This window comes from Nycticebus coucang, chromosome 17 (genome assembly GCF_027406575.1).
Source record: "Nycticebus coucang isolate mNycCou1 chromosome 17, mNycCou1.pri, whole genome shotgun sequence".
NCBI lineage: Eukaryota > Metazoa > Chordata > Mammalia > Primates > Lorisidae > Nycticebus > Nycticebus coucang.
In genome coordinates, this window is record NC_069796.1 from 64796771 (window position 1) to 64815480 (window position 18710).

Here is an 18710-nt window from a genome sequence, read left to right on the forward strand (position 1 = left end):
ACTCATGTAGACGGGTCTATTTTTTTTAATAAAAATATCAAACTAATCTGTAAAAGATGGGTGAGGCAATAGGAGGCCCTCAGCAAAAACTGTTGCTTCCTTTGGTCTGTTCAAAGCTAAAGGGGGAAAGGGAGGGGAGGGAGGAGGGAGGTGGGCAGAGGAAGGGTGATTGGTGGGATTACACCTGCGGTGCATCTTACAAGGGTATATGTGAAACTTAGTAAATGTAGAATGTAAATGTCTTAACACAATAACTAAGAAAATGCCAGGAAGGCTATGTTAACCAGTGTAATGAAAATGTGTCAAACGGTCTATAAAACCAGTGTATGGTGCCCCATGATCGCATTAATGTACACAGCTATGATTTAATAAAAATAAATAAATAAATAAATAAAGTGTTTACACTAAAAAAATAAATAAATTAAATTAAATTAAAAAGCGCATGTAATCAAGCCCCTTCAAATAAACTCTCTTAATGTTTCAATGTATATTCCTAGAATATTCCTCTTATGTTTATAGTTTTTCTTTTTACAAAGTTGGAAATAAATGTATGTAAATAAAGATCTTCATAATATAAAAAAAAAGCTAAAATAGCTTTGTCTCATATGTTCAAAGAAAAGAAGAAAGAGATATGAATACTCTACAATACAAACTTACTGTGTTAAAAATGTTCTGTTTATCGTTTTCTTTAAAACAGGAGTATACGATTGATATATTTTTTGCCCAAACATGGTATGACAGGCGTTTGAAATTTAACAGCACCATCAAAGTCCTTCGATTAAATAGCAACATGGTGGGGAAAATCTGGATTCCAGACACTTTCTTCCGAAACTCCAAAAAGGCTGATGCACACTGGATCACCACCCCCAATAGGATGCTGAGAATTTGGAATGATGGTCGAGTGCTCTATACCCTAAGGTATTCTCTTACCAAAAAAAAAAAAAAAAAGTGGTTGTTGAAAAGAAAACAAAAATCAATCATAGCCACCATAAAAAAAAAAAATTCAAGCCTGTATCAGATTGACATGTTGATCAAATAATATATGACACTATAACATTAGTTTATTCTTTCTGTTATCAATGAGCTTTTCCACCGCATGTATATTCTAGTACCAATGTGAAGCCTCTGTTTCCTCACAAGTGACATGAAATTTCCCTTGTCTTTGCAAGGTCATCTGACTTTTCACTGATCTTTGCTTTTGTGTATGTGTTTTGTGCAACTTTTGAATATGGGAACTAAGACACAATCAATCATTCATCCCGGGGCCTGCAGCACATAATCTTGGAAAGATCTCCATTTCCAAATGAAATCATTACTAAAGAAAAATTTTCGATGTGGATGTCTCCATATATCCTTCTCTTTTTAGCTACACAATGGCATACACCTAGAATCTATTATCTTTCATCTGTTGGCACTCCACTTCCCATTACATTAATAGGCTGTTTGACTTAATTTATTGTCTATTTTGGGAATAGACATCTTTGGGACAAAGTTGAAGAAGCTTTCTTTCATCTTCTGATATTAAATATTAGGTAAAATTATTTTATGCTATTAACTTAACACTTCATACTTACGTGCATTTAAAATATTTTTAGACTGAAGTGACTCATTGGCGAGAGTACATGATTAGACTGTATAATAGGTAGGTACATAGGCTTAGGACTCAGACGGATTCAGCTTTGGAGATGCATGAACTGGGGTTCAAATCTCACGAGTTATGTTACTTTTAACAAGTTCACTTCCAAGAAAGCCATAACAACACTTAATTGCCTATAAAGCATTGGTTAAAGCAAATTGTTTTCTCATTTGGCCTAATTGTTAGATATATTTTAACAACAAGTAATTTATATATTATACCATAGAATAATAAAATCCCAATTAGAAGTTATTCTAACTGTAAAATCTTTTGAAATAAATAAATTTTCATGAAATAATACTTTCATGATTTCAACAGTGATATCTGTAAGAAATGTAATTAATATGTATGAAATTTTTAAATCATCAACCTGTCACTACTACAATTGGGGGTTATATTCATACTTCTTCAAAGGTGGATAGACATCTGGGACTCATTCAAATTGTCTCTCTTGTGGAATCCCAGCCCAGAATTTGAGACTCAGAAAATCCGTATGCTTTAATAAATACCCCAGACACAAACAGAGGCTCTCTGGCAAATATTTTCCTAATATATTTGTATATGTGCATTCAACATTTCTTGTTCACTATTACAAATTCCTCTACCTTGTGGCATCCTATTTAAAGACTTCATAACGTTACACTCTAAGATTTCATGATACTCTATTCTGCAACATAGGTATTGTTAAACTTACCACTAACAATTTAAAGCTAATAGCTAACAAGGACTTAAAAAGGGAAGGTCCTGCTTTCATTAGCAGATAAGATCCAAGAATTATCAGCATTCATTTACATGCAAGCTGCCAATGAGCTTAAATCCTTAAAACAATTTCTTTTATTAAGTTAAGTATATTCACTGAGCAATCTCGTGTGAACAATAAATTCTACTAAAATACTCAAATAACTAAAAACAAAAGCTTAATCATAAATTTTGTTTTTATTTTTTCTATTTTTATTTATTTATTTACTGAGATGAATGGGATACTATTATTTGGTCCATGAAAATGAATAGACTACTTTAAGTCTGAAGTAATTTTTCTCCTAAACTTGGTGGATTTCTTCTTCGAAGATCTTTGCACTATGAATAAAAATATGAAATATGTTCTCCAGGAATAAAGATGAACAAAAATTGTGCTAATGTACCATTTTTAAAATATCTCTAAAAGTGTTTTATTCATATTTGATACCTTTCTGTGTAGGTTGACAATTGATGCTGAGTGCCAATTACAGTTGCACAACTTCCCGATGGATGAACACTCCTGCCCTCTGGAATTCTCCAGTTGTAAGTAATATTCTTTCTATGTTCTGTGTCCTAAATCACCTACAATCTTTCAGATTGCAATGTCACTTGAGAGAATCACAGACATGTGCAAAATTGCATTATGTCACATTGTTGATTTTTGACAATGTCTTTCATTATAATCCTAGTTTGCCTCTATTAGGGAGATTTCTGCAAAAGAAAGATTTGTTACAAATAAGTTTCATTTGAGGCGCAAACTGTTCATAAACTGGCAATAATTGCCTGGAGTTCTTTGTTGCAATGGATTGTAAGGCCAGTCCTGAACTCAACAGAAGGGTGCAAAGGTTAATTATATATTGTTGGGGTCAGAGGAAATTTAGCTTTTTCCCCAAAAGTTTATTGAAAGATTGACTCAAAATTAAAGTGAATAAATAAGAGAGAGAGAGAGAGGTATTCTTTCCCATGCACCTGGGGAGAAACGCAGAGTGATTTTTCAGTATCACAACGGAATCCAGACGTTTTTATACATGGCTTTTAGAGAGAAGGGGGACGTGAACAATATGTGTAGGTAATTCTGTTTAGGAGCAATAAATTGTTGTTAGGGATGATAAATAGATGAAGAAACAGATTAACTTGCAAATTAACTTGAGAGACAAGTATTATGTTCAAAATGATTTGGGCCTTGTCTGGTTGCTTTTTCTTTTTTATATTTCAGAATATTAGGGACTACATGTGTTATGTTTACATACCTTATTTTTTGCACTTATTGAGTCAAGATTTTAAGTAAGCATGCCCCTCACTCAGACACTGTGCACTGCACCAAATAAGCATGAATTCACCCTTTTCCTGCTCCTCCTTCCCCCAGCTTGATTTTCTTTAAGATTTACTTCCATATGTGCACTTCAGTATCGATCAATCAGTTCCAAACTGGCACTGAGTACATGTGTTTGTTTCTTCATTCCTGTGATGTTTCACTTAGAAGAATAATCTCTAGTTCCATCTATGTTGTCACAAAGGATACCAGATCATCATTTTTCTTTATGGCTATGTAGTACTCCATAGTATGCATGTACCACATTTTATTAATACATTTATGCATTGGTGGACACTTGGGTTGTTTCCACATCTTTTCAATTATGAATTGTGCTGCTATAGACATTTAAGTGCTGTAGTTCCTTTTATAAAATGATCTTTTTTCCTTTGGGTACATGTATATAACCAGCAATAGGATTACTAGATCAAATGATGGGTCTACTTTAAGTTCATCTGATTTTCCATAGAGGTTTTACAAGTGCTAGTTTTCTATCCCACCAACCCTATTTAAGAGTTCCTTTCTCTCTGTATCCATGCTAGCATCTGTTGTTTTGGGACTATTTAATACAAGCCATTCTTATCAAAGATAAGAGATATCTTATTGTGGTTTTGATTTGCATTTCCCTAATGATTAGAGACATTAAACTTATAGATACAAAAATTCTCAATAAAATTTTAGCATACCAAATTCAGCAGCACATCAAAAAAACATTCACCATGACTAAGTGGGCTTCATCCCATAGATGCAAGAATGGTTCAACACATGCAAGTCTACATGTGTTGCATGTAGACTAATTCGCCACATAAAAAGATCCAAAAGAAAACCATACAGAAAATGCATTTGACAAAATTCAGCACCCTTTCATGATAAGAACACTCAGAAAAATGGGTATAGATAGGGCATTACTCAAAATTATAAAGGTAGTATACAACAAACTATATTAAATGGAAAAAAAATTGAAAGCCTTCCCACTTAGAACTGAAACCAGACAAGGTCACCTACTTTTACCACTTTTGTTCAACATAGTGCTAGAAGTTTTGGCCAGAGCAAATAAGCAAGAGAAGGAAATCAAGGGGGTCCAAATGGGGAAAGAAGAGGTCAAACTATCATTTTTTGCTGACAATATGATCTTATATCTGGAAAATCCCAAAGATTCAACTAAGAGACTCCTGGAATTGATGCATACATTCGGGAAAGTCTCAGGTTACAAAATTGATGTAAGCAAATCAATAGCTCTTATATGCCAACAATAGTCAAGCCAGAGAATCAAATCAAAGATGCAATACCTTTCACTGTAACAACAAAGAAAATAAAATACCTAGGAATATACTTAACAAAGAAGGGGTCTAGAGGGAGAACTGTAAAACAAGAGGAAAGAAATAGCTTTTGGATCAGCAAAATCAACATTGTTAAAATGGCTATACTACACAAGGGATTTACAGATTTAATGCAATTCTTATTAAAATATCAATGCCATTTTTGCAGATCTAGAAAAAGTAAATTCAACACTCTGGATGGAACCATAAAAGACCTCAAGTAGCCAATGCAACCTTACATAATAAGAATACTGTTGGAGGTATCACTTTACCAGACTTAGAGATATACTATAAGGCTACAGTAACCAAAACAGCATGATATTGGCACAGAAACAGAGACATAGTCCTAGGGGGTCAGAATGGAGGACCCAGGGATGAAATCATCCTCATATTCTCATCTGATTTTGGGGAAAACAGGGAAAAACATGCACTGGGAAAAAGAATCCCTATGAAATAAACTGTGCTGGGAAAACTGGAAAGCCACATATAAAAGTCTAAAACAGGATCCATACCTCTCATCACTCACAATAATTAATTCACATGGGATAAAAGATTTAAATGTAAGGTAGGAAACTATAAGAATCCTAGCAGAAAATATTGGGAAAAAATCTTATAGATATCAGTCTAGGCAAAGAATTCATAAAGAAGATCCCAAAAGTAATTACAGCAACAACAAAAATAAATAAATGAGACCTGATCAAATTAAAAAGCTTCTTTACTGCCAAGGACAAAATCAAAAGAGCAAATAACCCACAGAATGGGAGAAAATATTTGCTTGTTATACATCTGAGAAAAGACTGATAACCAGAATCTATGAAGAACTCAAGCAAATCTGGTTGCATTCTTGATCTTTGTCCTGCAATATACTGAGGTAACAAGGAGAGGAAAGGGCCATCAATTGTTCTGATGGGGCAGTTTGGTTTAGGGTTATGCAGAGAAAGCTTCCAGGGAACCAGAGGAAAAAAATGACCCCCAAATCATATATTTTTTTTTAAATACCCATTATAAATATTATTTCATGTTGTAACTGATCCAAGAAATGAACATATTTAATTATAAAGTTAAAATTTTCCTGAGCTTTAAAGAAATAATAAAGCCTCTGATCTTTTAATTTTCTAAGAGAGATTACTTCTCTCCTGAGTCAGATAGCACTTAAGAACGGCTGATTTCTGTGTTATCAAGGTCATTCATGGACAACTGTCTTCTAGACCCAAATGCAACTTAATATGCCTTATTGCTACCAAAACAATTCAGATACTAGCACATACTCTGCAGAAAATTCCCTAATATCATTCTTTTCCTCAGTTCTCAACACTTCTTGCCACAAACCCCTCCAATTGTTACCCTGGGGATACTCGTTCATGTTTGTCTTTCTTCAATGAATAAACATTTTAGACAAATATCTGGATCAAAAGGAAAGAAAAAGGAAACATACAGGATTTTATTCCAAGTAGCCGATCAGCCTCCAAAAGAAAAATAGAATTACCATTAGACAAACAGTTGAGATGACTTGCAGTTTTTATTTATCTGTTTTTACTTGACAAAGTTTATTCCACAGTTCACTTAATAACAATGTGTAAACATCCAGCAAATATACATTGACCATCATCATTTTCTGAGATTAGTAATATTATCATCCCCATAATAAAAAAAATAATTTAGAAGAAAAAAGTTAAGAAATTTTCCCAAAGTACTACTTATCCCTCCTTTCAATGTGATACCTTTTTCTTAAAGACTTTGTTTTCTCCTGGTACCAAACTCATTGATATCTTTACCTTTACCACTTCTACTTACTACTTTTAATTGTATATTTCTATGTATATTAAAATGGAGACAAAAAAAAAAAGAATTGAGAGAGGAGGAGAAAGGAATGTAAATTGTTGAGATTATTCTTTCCAGCCATCTTCCTCTCCTACTGCATACCCTGGAGAGGAATTTTTGAGTCTTCTCTCTCTCATTTTTTTTTATTTCTACACAACTCTCAAAATTTTGCCCTGTTTAGGGTGGCACCTGTGGCTCAAAGGAGTAGGGTGCCGGCACCATATGCTGAAGGTGGCGGGTTGAAACCCAGCCCAGGGCAAAAAAAAAAAAAAAAAAAATTGCCCTGTTGACTATTCTTTGTTGTAAAATAACTTCCTACATATCCACTATTTATTATGTACTAGTCACTTTGCATATATTACTCCAGACCATGTGAATTGTGCATATGGCATATATAAAACTATGTGCAGTCTACCTTGTATGAAATTTAAGTGGTTTCCAAGGGTAACTTTGACCTTCTGACTTTTGAATCTTACTTCCCATTAGAATGTGATGTTGCCATATTATTCCCCATCCTACCCTAATGCCTTTTAGTTCAAGAACCTCACCTTAGCTCATAGCTCTCTTTCTCCCTCTCTCAGTGTCTTGTTTGTAGCAGGGGGTTGCTATGTAAGTTCACTTACAATCATTTTTAATGTGAGTTTTCCCATCTCCTGGTAGATGGCTATCCACGTGAAGAAATTGTTTACCAATGGAAGAGAAGTTCTGTTGAAGTGGGTGACACAAGATCCTGGAGGCTTTATCAGTTTTCGTTTGTTGGTCTGAGAAATACCACTGAAGTAGTGAAGACAACTTCTGGTAAGATGCACTTGGAAAGAATTTTGAGTAACCCTTCCAGAGCTGAAATTCTGGTATAAACGATTTGGAAGACTTTCAATACCTGTCTACAAATGATATTCAGAAAATTAAATGAAGTGTTTTAATTTCATAGAGAAAATTATAATTGGAATTGTAGCAGTATAGATAAATAAATACAAATGTATTCTACCAATTTGAAGCAGAATGGATTCAAATTGGATTTGTATATCATTTGCCAGTTTATTTAAACAAAAATTAAATAGCAATGTAAAACAATAAAATAGTCATTAAATGTAAATATGTTGTTTCTTTTAGAAAATATGTTTCACAATATGTATAGTAAACAGTAACATTTAAAATAATCACACAAGAAGAATGAACTGACTGCAAATGCAGGAAAGTGACCATTGTGGATATGGATTCATTCTCTATTTGGTAATTTATTATTTTAAACATATCCATCAGTGGATAAGAGAATAAGCTTTGGATATTGGAGAAGCCTGGGTTCAAATCTCACCTCCATCAGTTATTGGCTGTAGATTTGGGGCAAATTTATTGAATCTGGGAGGTGATCAGTTTTCCCAGATACGAATGTGAATAAAAAGAATTGCATCACAGGAAGACTATGTGTATGCCTAATAATAATAATAATAATAAGTACTTACAGTGATATCCGGTACTTAGTGAGCACTCAATCAATATGAATCATTATATATTCATATATCTATAATACTTCTAACATCCTAAAACAGAACCCACAAAGTCATGACTACAAATTTTTTTGTTTTCAGCCCAGAGTGGCAAGGAGAACAAATGTGGTACTAAAGGGTTTAGTTTTACATCACAAAGCCTAAGATTACTTTCTCCTCAAGGTCTCATCTTGAGAGTAATCTATGGCATTTACCGTCTATTAAGGATACTGCTACGTCTAGGAAAAATGATTTACTTATTTTTAGCCTGGCAAAGAGAATTATCAAGATCCCACAAGGCTACTAATATTTCTGAAGGAGTCAGGGCAAAACTTTATTAAAAAGATATTGGCTTTGATGTTGTGTTTGATGATTTAGTCAATTTTATCAGTTCCTCTGTGATTTCCTATGGTAATTAGCCCCCGTATGGGTTTCCTTTCCCACTTCTTGTTCTTACTTATGTGTGCTTTGTGTGTGGTGCCATTTTGATGGGCTCTGTAATGAGAAAGACCAAACTGAAAATTAGCACCAATACTTAAAGGCAGCCTGATTCTTGTGACATTTGATTTTGTAAAGATGGATATTTTTGTTTGACATTCATTTGCTTTCTGATGCCATTATTATCTTCAAAGCATAGCTCCATAATTAGTGAATGGCTACCAGAAATCTATATGAAAAACTTGTTTTAGAAATTATGAGAAGTTTAATCTTAGCCATCATTATAGTATTACGTGTTTTTTTCCTAGATGTGTTGTAAATGTTATTTCCCTTTCAGGAACCTCTGTTGTAACTGGAAAATAATATTTCCTAAAAAAATAATTCCTAGCTTAGTGCAGTATTTTCTAACCTTCACTCATTAAAGCTTTATATAGCCAAGTGGTGATTGTACTGCTGGTTTGTTAATACTACTTTTTTTTTAATTTTTTTTATTCTTATTATTATTTTAAATCTAAATCAGTTCATTGTTTTTAATATTTTTTTTAAAGAAAAGCTCACATAAACAACATAATTGTAAAGCTTGACCATTTGGCATAAATAGGAGTTAATATAAAAATAAAATTTTTAAAAATTTTAAGTGCATATATTCGTGTTCCCCAGATGCTGAATGTATTGAAAATGAGAAAGAGAGAAAGAGTTATAGTAACATGCAGTTAATACCAATGTGAAATATTCTCCTTGGAGTATTTAAACAAAAACCTGGAAGGAGTCTTTCACAGGAAAGAGTTTTCCTATTAAGTAATTGCATGCCACTTGATCATCCTTGCATCTACCACCTGAATCATTTGCTTCACACCAATTTTATCTGTACCACACTTGAGAAAGATATTTCCTTGGTGGTAAATTGATCATAGAGAAAGAATATCTTTAATTCACATTATCTACCTCAGAACATATTCTGAATCCATGATTTCTCCTTCAAACAATCATCTCTTCCTGATTGTTCTATAACTGGTAAAACCCCACTGTTGCCCCTGGGAGCCAGGTGTGAACACTCAGAGTCATGTTTCTGCCTCCCACATTTAATGAATCATGAAGGTACTTATGCCTCTGAAATTCTTGCATAACTGTCCTCTTTTCAGTTGCCATTGCCACTATCCTAGTTCATGATTTGTCTGTTCTCATCTGGACTGTGTCTATAGCTTATTAAGCTATGTTCCTGCTGTCAGTCTCCCTTCTATAGTCTGCGCTTTGCACATTAATCATGAAAGCTCACACTTACTGAGCACCAGGTAGACGCACCATAGCAAGCACTTTGTGTAAATGATCTGCTTTAATTCTTACATCGCCATGTTGACTATTATCCATACCAGTGGTATCACTGCAGATAAGGAGGCTGAGGCTTAGAAGAGTTCATTTATATGCAGAAATTAAATGTGAGCCCTGGAAATAAGTTCATGCAGTCTGCTCTGAGACCCATGCTCTTAATCATGATGCAATTTGACTTCCACTGTGACCCAAAGAATCCCTGATATCCAACTTTTATCATTTCACTAGAATTCAGGAGGTTCAAATAAAATTGTGCTTACAAACTATTGTTTCCAGTCTGTAAAATCCAAAATTGTTTATGTGATTTCTGGAATTGTTTTGTGACAAAACTAAACTGTTAACATTTTCCTGAATTTAACTGACCAGTCCTACACCCGCATTAAATTTCAGCCTCCTTTCTCTCTGATCAGCTCCTAAGCTCATCTCTACCACATCATCCTTATGACTCTAAAGCTTAAACAAATGGCATTTCCTCAATAATACCTCGTTCTGTGTTCCCCAGATTTTGCCAACACCAAAACAACTTGATGCAGTTTTTATGAATGTTCAGTCTTGGGTTCAGGCAGTTCAAGTCGGAACACAGGCTTTGCCACTTACTGGTAGTGTGACCTTATATCCACCATTTAATATATCTGAACTCAACATCACCAACATCACAAAGCTGCTCTGAGGATACTCCATTAAAAATGTTTAAATCTGTAGCTAACACTTGGGAAAGACTCGGAAAATGGAAGGCAAGATTAATACTATCATTATCATTATGTTGTTATTCCATTGACTGCCTCTGGAGTATTTCGCCCCTTCATAACAACATAATTCATGCTGTGTGTTACTTGGATACTTGTTTTACTCTTTAGTCTCAGATCTTCACTCAACTAAATTGTAACTTTTACAACAGAAGCCTTCTTTTAATTATCTTTGTATCTGCGAGGCTCTTAGCCTTGAGGCTTGCATAGAGTTGACTATAGATAATGGTTGACTTGATTACTCATGACAATTACATTTTTCAAACTGTACATCTTTCCAATTAAACAAGCAATGAAAATTTCTATTATATAATGTATAATAGAAATTTTATTATAGAAACAGAAATTTTAGAGTGTTTCCATAGCTCAATGCTTAGTCTGTATTAGAAGAGTTTGTTCTTTCTGCCATGTTGCCTTGGCCAGTTCATCAATTCCATCCACAATTTCTGATACTTCGTTCTTTTGTGTTCTCATCCTGAGATGTAGGCTAGAATAGTGGGCAAATGAGTTTCTTAGGGAAATTTACATTGTTGGGATCCAAATGTGATCATAACAAATCAAAAGAAATATGTCAAATTCCCCCCATATTAGAACACAATTAAAGCTTTCATACTGTCTTTAACAATGCATCCAAAATCTCACTGTTTCTTCATAAAACATCTTCAGAATTTTTCAGTGTAACCCTGTACATTAATTATTATTTACACCATTTTTTATGCTTAATCCAACTTTTTGGCTTAGATTCAATGTCCTGTCATATTTTTTCTGATTTTTATTACAAGAAATACATAAATAGGAAAAGGAAAAAAATCTATGTATCACTAAATACATCTTTCTTTCCACCTGTGGCATGCAAAGCACAATTTTAGAAACAGCTCCATAGATGAAGTCTGTGCCCATCGCCTGATTTCTAAAATATCTAAAATCTACTTTATATCTTCAAACACTGTGCATTATTCTCCCACCCTATATTTTCCATTCCTGATATTTTTAGGATGGGTTGCACCTATTTCAGTATGTCTGCTCATTTTGAAGTTTTTTGCTGGTATTGGGTTTGAACCCGCAACCTCTGGCCCTACTCCATGGAGCCACAGGCACGGCACTGTCCTATAGTTTTCTCTTTTTTTTGACTCATTAATATTTTTTTATTAGTTTTAGATCATAGCTGTGTACATTAATGTGATCATGGGGCACCATGCACTGGTTTTATAAACAGTTCGACACATTTTCATCACACTGGTTAACATAGCATTCATGGCATTTTCTTAGTTATTGTGTTAATACAATCATATTCTGCATTCAATAAGTTTCACATGTACCCTTGTAAGATGCACCGCAGGATTCATGCTTCTCCATTATTGTGATGCTTTACTAAGAATAATGCCTTCCACTTCCATCCAGGTTAATACGAAGGATGTAAAGTCTCCATTTTTTTTAATGGCTGAATAGTATTCCATGGTATACATAGAATCCTATGTACTCAATTTTGATATGAGGACAATTAATGACAATTAAGGTTATGGGGGGGAAGCAGAAAGAGGGATGGAGGGAGGGGGGTGGGGCCTTGGTGTGTGTCACATTTTATGGGGGCAAGACATGATTGCAAGAGGGACTTTACCTAACAATTGCAATCAGTGTAACCTGGCTTATTGTACCCTCAATGAATCCCCAACAATGAAAAAAAAAAAAAAAAGATGCACCGCAAGTGTAATCCCACCAATTACCCTCCCTCTGCACAACCTCCTCCCTCCCTCCCCTGCCTCTCACCCTTCCCCATATTCTGAGGTTATAACTGGGTTATAGTTATATGAAAGCCATAAATTAGTTTCATAGTAGGGCTGAGTACATTGGATACCTTTTCTTTCATTCTTGAGATACTTTACTAAGAAGAATATGTTCCAGCTCCATCCATGTAAACATGAAAGAGGTAAAATCTCCATCTTTCTTTAAAGCTGCATAATATCCCATGGTGTACATATACCCTGTTTCCCCGAAAATAAGACATCCTCTGAAAATAAGACCTACTTGCAGGAAAGATAAGACGTCCCCTGAAAATAAGACCTAGTGCACCTTTGGGAGCACACCTTAATATAAGACACTGTCTTATTTTTGGGGAAACAGGGTACCACAATTTATTGATCCATTTGTGGATTGATGGGCACCTGGGCATTTTCCATGACTTAGCAATTATGAATTGGGCTGCAATAAACATTCTGGTACAAATATCTTTGTTATAATGTGATTTTTGGTCTTCTGGGTATATACCTAGTAGAAGAACTATAGGATTGAAAGGCAGATATATTTTTAGATCTTGAAGTGTTCTCTAAACATCTTTCCAAAAGGAATGTATTAATTTGCATTCCCACCAGCATTGTAGAAGTGTTCCCTTTTCTCCACAACCACGACAACATCTCTGGTCTTGGGATTTTGTGATATGGAGGAATCACGCTATCAGACTTCAGACAATACTATAAATCGATAGTGATCAAAAGAGCATGCTACTGGCACAAAAACAGAGAGGTAGATGTCTGGAACGGAATAGAGAACCAAGAGATGAACCCAGCTACTGACTGTTATTTGATTTTGACAAGCCAATTAAAAACATTCAGTGGGGAAAAGATTCCCTATTTAACAAATGGTGCTGGGTGAACTGGCTGGCAACTTGTAGAAGACTGAAACTGGACCTACATCTTTCACCATTAACTAAGATAGACTCTCACTGGATTAAAGATTTAAACTCAAGACATGAAACTATAAAAATACTAGAAGAGTGTTCAGGGAAAACCCTTGAAGAAATCGGTTTGGGTGAGTATTTTATGAGGACCCCCCCCCCAGGGCAATTGAAGCAGCTTCAAAAATATATTACCGGGAACTGATCAAACTAAAAAGCTTCTGCACAGCCAAGAACACAGTAAGTAAAGCAAGCAAACAGCCCTCAGAATGGGAGAAGATATTTGCAGGTTATGACTCCGACAAAGGTTTAATAACTAGAATCCACAGAGAACTCAAGTGTATAAGCAAGAAAACAACAAGTGATCCCATCTAAGGCTAGGCAAGGGACTTGAAGAGAAACTTCTCTGAAGAAGACAGGTGCATGGTCTACAGACATATGAAAAAATGCTCATCATCTTTAATCATCAGAGAAATGCAAATCAAAACTACCTTGAGATACCATCTAACTCCAGTAAGATTAGCCCATATTTATTTATTTATTATTTTTTTATTAAATCATAGCTGTGTACATTAATGCGATCATGGGGCACCATACACTGGTTTTATAGACCTTTCATATATTTTTATCACACTGGTTAACATAGCCTTCCTGGTATTTTCTTAGTTATTGTGTTAAGACATTTACTTTCTACATTTACTAAGTTTCACATATACCCTTGTAAGATGCACCGCAGGTGTAATCCCACCAATCACCCTCCCTCTGACCACCTCCCCCCTCCCTCCCCTCTCTTTCCCCCTTCCCCCTATTCCTGGGGTATAACTGGGTTATAGCATTCATGCGAAAGCCATAAATTAGTTTCTTAGTAGGGCTGAGTACATTGGATACTTTTTTTTTTTTTTTTTTTGTAGAGACAGAGTTTCACTTTATGGCCCTTGGTAGAGTGCCGTGGCCTCACACAGCTCACAGCAACCTCCAACTCCTGGGCTTAAGCGATTCTCTTGCCTCAGCCTCCTGAGTAGCTGGGACTACAGGCGCCTGAAACAACGCCCGGCTATTTTTTGGTTGCAGTTTGGCCGGGGCTGGGTTTGAACCCACCACCCTCGGTATATGGGACCGGCACCTTACCGACTGAGCCACAGGTGCCGCCCTACATTGGATACTTTTTCTTCCATTCTTGAGATACTTTACTAAGAAGAATATGTTCCAGCTCCATCCATGTAAACGTGAAAGAGGTAAAGCCTCCATCTTTCTTTAAAGCTGCAGAATATTCCATGGTGTACATATACCACAATTTATTAATTCATTCGTGGATCAATGGGCACTTGGGCTTTTTCCATGACTTACAATTATGAATTGGACTTCAGTAAACATTCTGGTACAAATATCTTTGTTATGATGTGATTTTTGGTCTTCTGGGTATATGTCTAGTAGAGGAATTATAGGATTGAATGGCAGATGTATTTTTAGATCTCTAAGTGTTCTCCATACAACTTTCCAAAAGGAACGTATTAATTTGCATTCCCACCAGCAGTGTAGAAGTGTTCCCTTTTCTCCACATCCACGCCAACATCTTTGGTCTTGGGATTTTGTGATATAGGCTAATCTTACTGGAGTTAGATGATATCTCAAAGTAATTTTGATTTGCATTTCTCTGATGATTAAAGATGATGAATATTTTTTCATATGTCTGTAGGCCTGGTGCCTATGCTCTTCAGAGAAGTTTCTCTTCAAGTCCCTTGCCCAGGCTGCGATGGGATCACTTGTTCTTTTCTTGCTTATACATTTGAGTTCTCTGTGGATTCTAGTTATCAAACTTTTGTTGGAGACATAACCTGCAAATATCTTCTCCCATTCTGAGGGCTGTTTGCTTGCTTTACTTTTTGTGTTCTTGGCTGTGCAGAAGCTTTTTAGTTTTATCAGGTCCCAGTAATGTATTTTTGAAGCTCCTTCAATTGCCCTGGGGGTCCTCCTCATAAAATACTCACCCTGACTGATATCTTCAAGGGTTTTCCCTGCACTTTCTTCTAGTATTTTTATAGTTTCATGTCTTAAGTTTAAATCTTTAATCCAGTGAGAGTCTATCTTAGTTAATGGTGAAAGGTGTGGGTCCAGTTTTAGTGTTCTACAGGTTGCCAGCCAGTTCACCCAGCACCACTTGTTAAATAGGGGATCTTTTCCCCACTGAATGTATTTAATTGGCTTGTCAAACATCAAATAACTGCAAGTACCTAGGTTCATTTCTTGGTTCTCTATTCTGTTCCAGACATCTACTTCTCTGTTTTTGTGCCAGTACCATGCTGTTTTGATCACTATCAATTTGTAGTAGTGTCTGAGGTCTGGTAGTGTGAGACCTCCTGCTTTGTTTTTATTTCTGAGTAATGTCTTGGCTATTCAATGTTTTTTATGATTCCATATAAAATGAAGTATTGTTTTTCCAAGATCTTTAAAGTATGACAGTGAAGCTTTAATAGGGATTGCATTAAAAGTATACATTGCTTTGGGTAGTATGGACATTTTAACAATGTTGATTCTTCATAGCCATGAGCATGGTATGTTTTTCCATTTGTTAACATTTTCAGCTATTTCTTTTCTTAGAGTTTCATAATTCTCTTTATAGAGATCTTTCACATCCTTTGTTGGATAAACTCCCAAATATTTCAATTTTTTAGGCATTACTGTGAATGGAATAGAGTCCTTGACTGTTTTATCAGCTTGACTATTGTTGGTATATATAAAGGCTACCAATTTATGAATGTTGATTTTGTAATCTGAGATGCTGCTGTATTCCTTGATCACTTCTAACAGTTTTGTAGTAGAATCCCTAGTGTTTTCCAGATATACAATCATATCATCTGCAAAGAGCAAAAGTTTGATCTCTTCTGACCCTATATGGATACCCTTGACCGCCTTTTCTTTCCTAATTGCAGTGGCTAAAACTTCCATTACAATGTTAAAGAGCAGTGGAGACAATGGGCAGCTTTGTCTTATTCCAGATCTGAGTGGAAATGATTTCAATTTAACTCCATTCAATACAATATTGGCTGTGGGTTTGCTGTAAATGGTCTCTATCAGTTTAAGAAATGTCCCTTCTATACCAATTTTCTTAAGTGTTCTGATCATGAAAGTATGCTGTCAATTATCAAAAGCTTTTTCTGCATCAATTGAGAGAATCATATGGTCTTTGTTTTTTAATTTGTTTATGTGCTGAATTATACTTATAGATTTACCAATATTGAACAAGCCTTGAGACCCTGGAACATAACCGACTTGGTCATGATGTATAATTTGTTTGATGTGTTGCTGGATTCTGTTTGTTAGGACCTTGTTGAATATTTTTGCATCTATATTCATTAGTGATATTGGTCTATAATTTTCTTTTCTTGTTGGGTCTTTTCCTGTTTTGGGGATCAGGGTGATGTTTGCTTCATAGAACGTTTTGGGTAGTTTTCCTTCTTTTTCTACATTTTGGAATAGGTTGAGTAATATAGATACTAATTCCTCTTTAAAGGTTTGGTAGAATTGTGACCTGAAGCCTTCTGGTCCCAGGATTTTCTTTTTAGGGAGGTTTTGTATGGTTGATGCTATTTCAGAACTTGACATGGGCCTGTTCAAAATTTCCACTTGATTCTGGCTAAGTCTTGGAAGGTGACGTGCTTCCAAGTATCGGTCAATTTCCTTCAGATTTTCATATTTCTGAGAATAAAGGTTCTTGTAATATTCATTAAGGATTTTTTTAATTTCTGAGGAGTCTGTTGTTATTTCGTCTTTGTCGTGTCTGATTGATGAGATTAGAGATTTTACTCTTTTTTTCCTGGTTAGGTGAGCCAAAGGTTTATCTATTTTTTTGACCTTTTCAAAAAACCAACTTTTTGATTTATTGATCTTTGTATAATTCTTTTTTTTTTCTCATGTCTTTTTTTTTTTTTGGGGGGGGGATTCATTGAGGGTACAATAAACCAGGTTACACTGATTGCAATCGTTAGGTAAAGTCCCTCTTGCAATCATGTCTTGCCCCCATAAAGTGTTCTTATCCTTCCTTACTTTTGTTGGTTTAGAGCCTATTGTATCTGCAAATAAAATTGCAACACCTGATTTTTTCTGATTACCATTTGCCTGAAATATGGATGACCATCCTTTCACCCTGAGTCTATATTTGTCTTTTAAGGTAAGATGTGACTCTTGTATGCAGCAAATATCTGGCCATAGTTTTTGTATCCAGTCAGCTAACCTGTGCCTCTTTAGAGAACAGTTTAAGCCATTCACATTAATGGTGAATATTGAAAAGTCTGGTAAAATTTTGGGTATCGAGTTTTTCGAAAGTCCAGTGGACATTTTTCAAAATGTCCTTTCACCACTGTGGAAGTTGGAGTTTGATCAAAAGTTTCTGAGTGGGTTTACTTTTGTGGTAGAGGATTGAACTGGTCATTTATGGATGGGTCTGAGAATATCCTGAAGAGCTGGTTTGGTTATGGCAAATTTCTTCTACATATAAATGTTATTAAAGTATTTCATTTCTCCATCATAACTGAAATTCAATTTAGCTGGATACAGGATCCAGGGTTGAAAGTTATTTTGCTTTAGGAGATTAAAAGTCGATGACCACCCTCTTCTGGCTTGAAAAGTTTCAGCAGAGAGATCTGCAGTCATTCTAATATTCTTCCCTTTGTAGGTAATGGATTTCTTACATCTGGCTGCTTTTAGAATTTTTGCCTTCATATTAACGTTAGTGAAGTTAACTATGATATGCCTGGGGGATTTCTTATTGGGATTGAGTCATGCTGAGGTTCTGAAACTGTCTGTTATCTGAATTTCAGAATCTCTTGGCATGTCTGGAAAATTCTCTTTCATAATTTCATGCAGAAGGGCTTCTGTGGCTAGCGAGGCCACTTCATCAGCTTCAGGGATCCAATGAGGCAGATATTAGTCTTCTTTGAATTATCCCAGGAGCTCTCTGAGAGAACGATCCATTTTTGCTCTCCATTTCTCTTCCTCTTTGAGAGTTTGGGAGCGTTCAAAGGCTTTGTCATCAATGTCAGAAATCCTTTCTTCTGCTTGCTTCACTCTGTTACTGAGGGATTCTACTGTATTTTTCAGATCTTTGAGGGCTACAAATTCTTGTTTCAGTGTGTCAAAATCTTTGGTGGTTTTGTCTTTAAATTCGTTAAATTCTTGAGATAACTTTTGAATTTCTCCTCAAATTTCTAATTCTG

At 35.3% G+C, this 18710-nt stretch overlaps 1 protein-coding gene across 2 annotated transcripts in view; it reads left to right on the plus strand.

The window, feature by feature from the left end:
* GABRG2 (gamma-aminobutyric acid type A receptor subunit gamma2) overlaps positions 1-18710 on the plus strand; it is a 147151-nt gene that overhangs the window by 26129 nt on the left and 102312 nt on the right. For both annotated transcript variants that reach the window (XM_053566857.1, XM_053566856.1), the window contains exons 4-6: positions 698-918; positions 2835-2917; positions 7487-7624. In XM_053566857.1, the coding sequence (XP_053422832.1) occupies positions 698-918; positions 2835-2917; positions 7487-7624 (442 nt within the window). The remainder of the gene's footprint in view (positions 1-697; positions 919-2834; positions 2918-7486; positions 7625-18710) is intronic.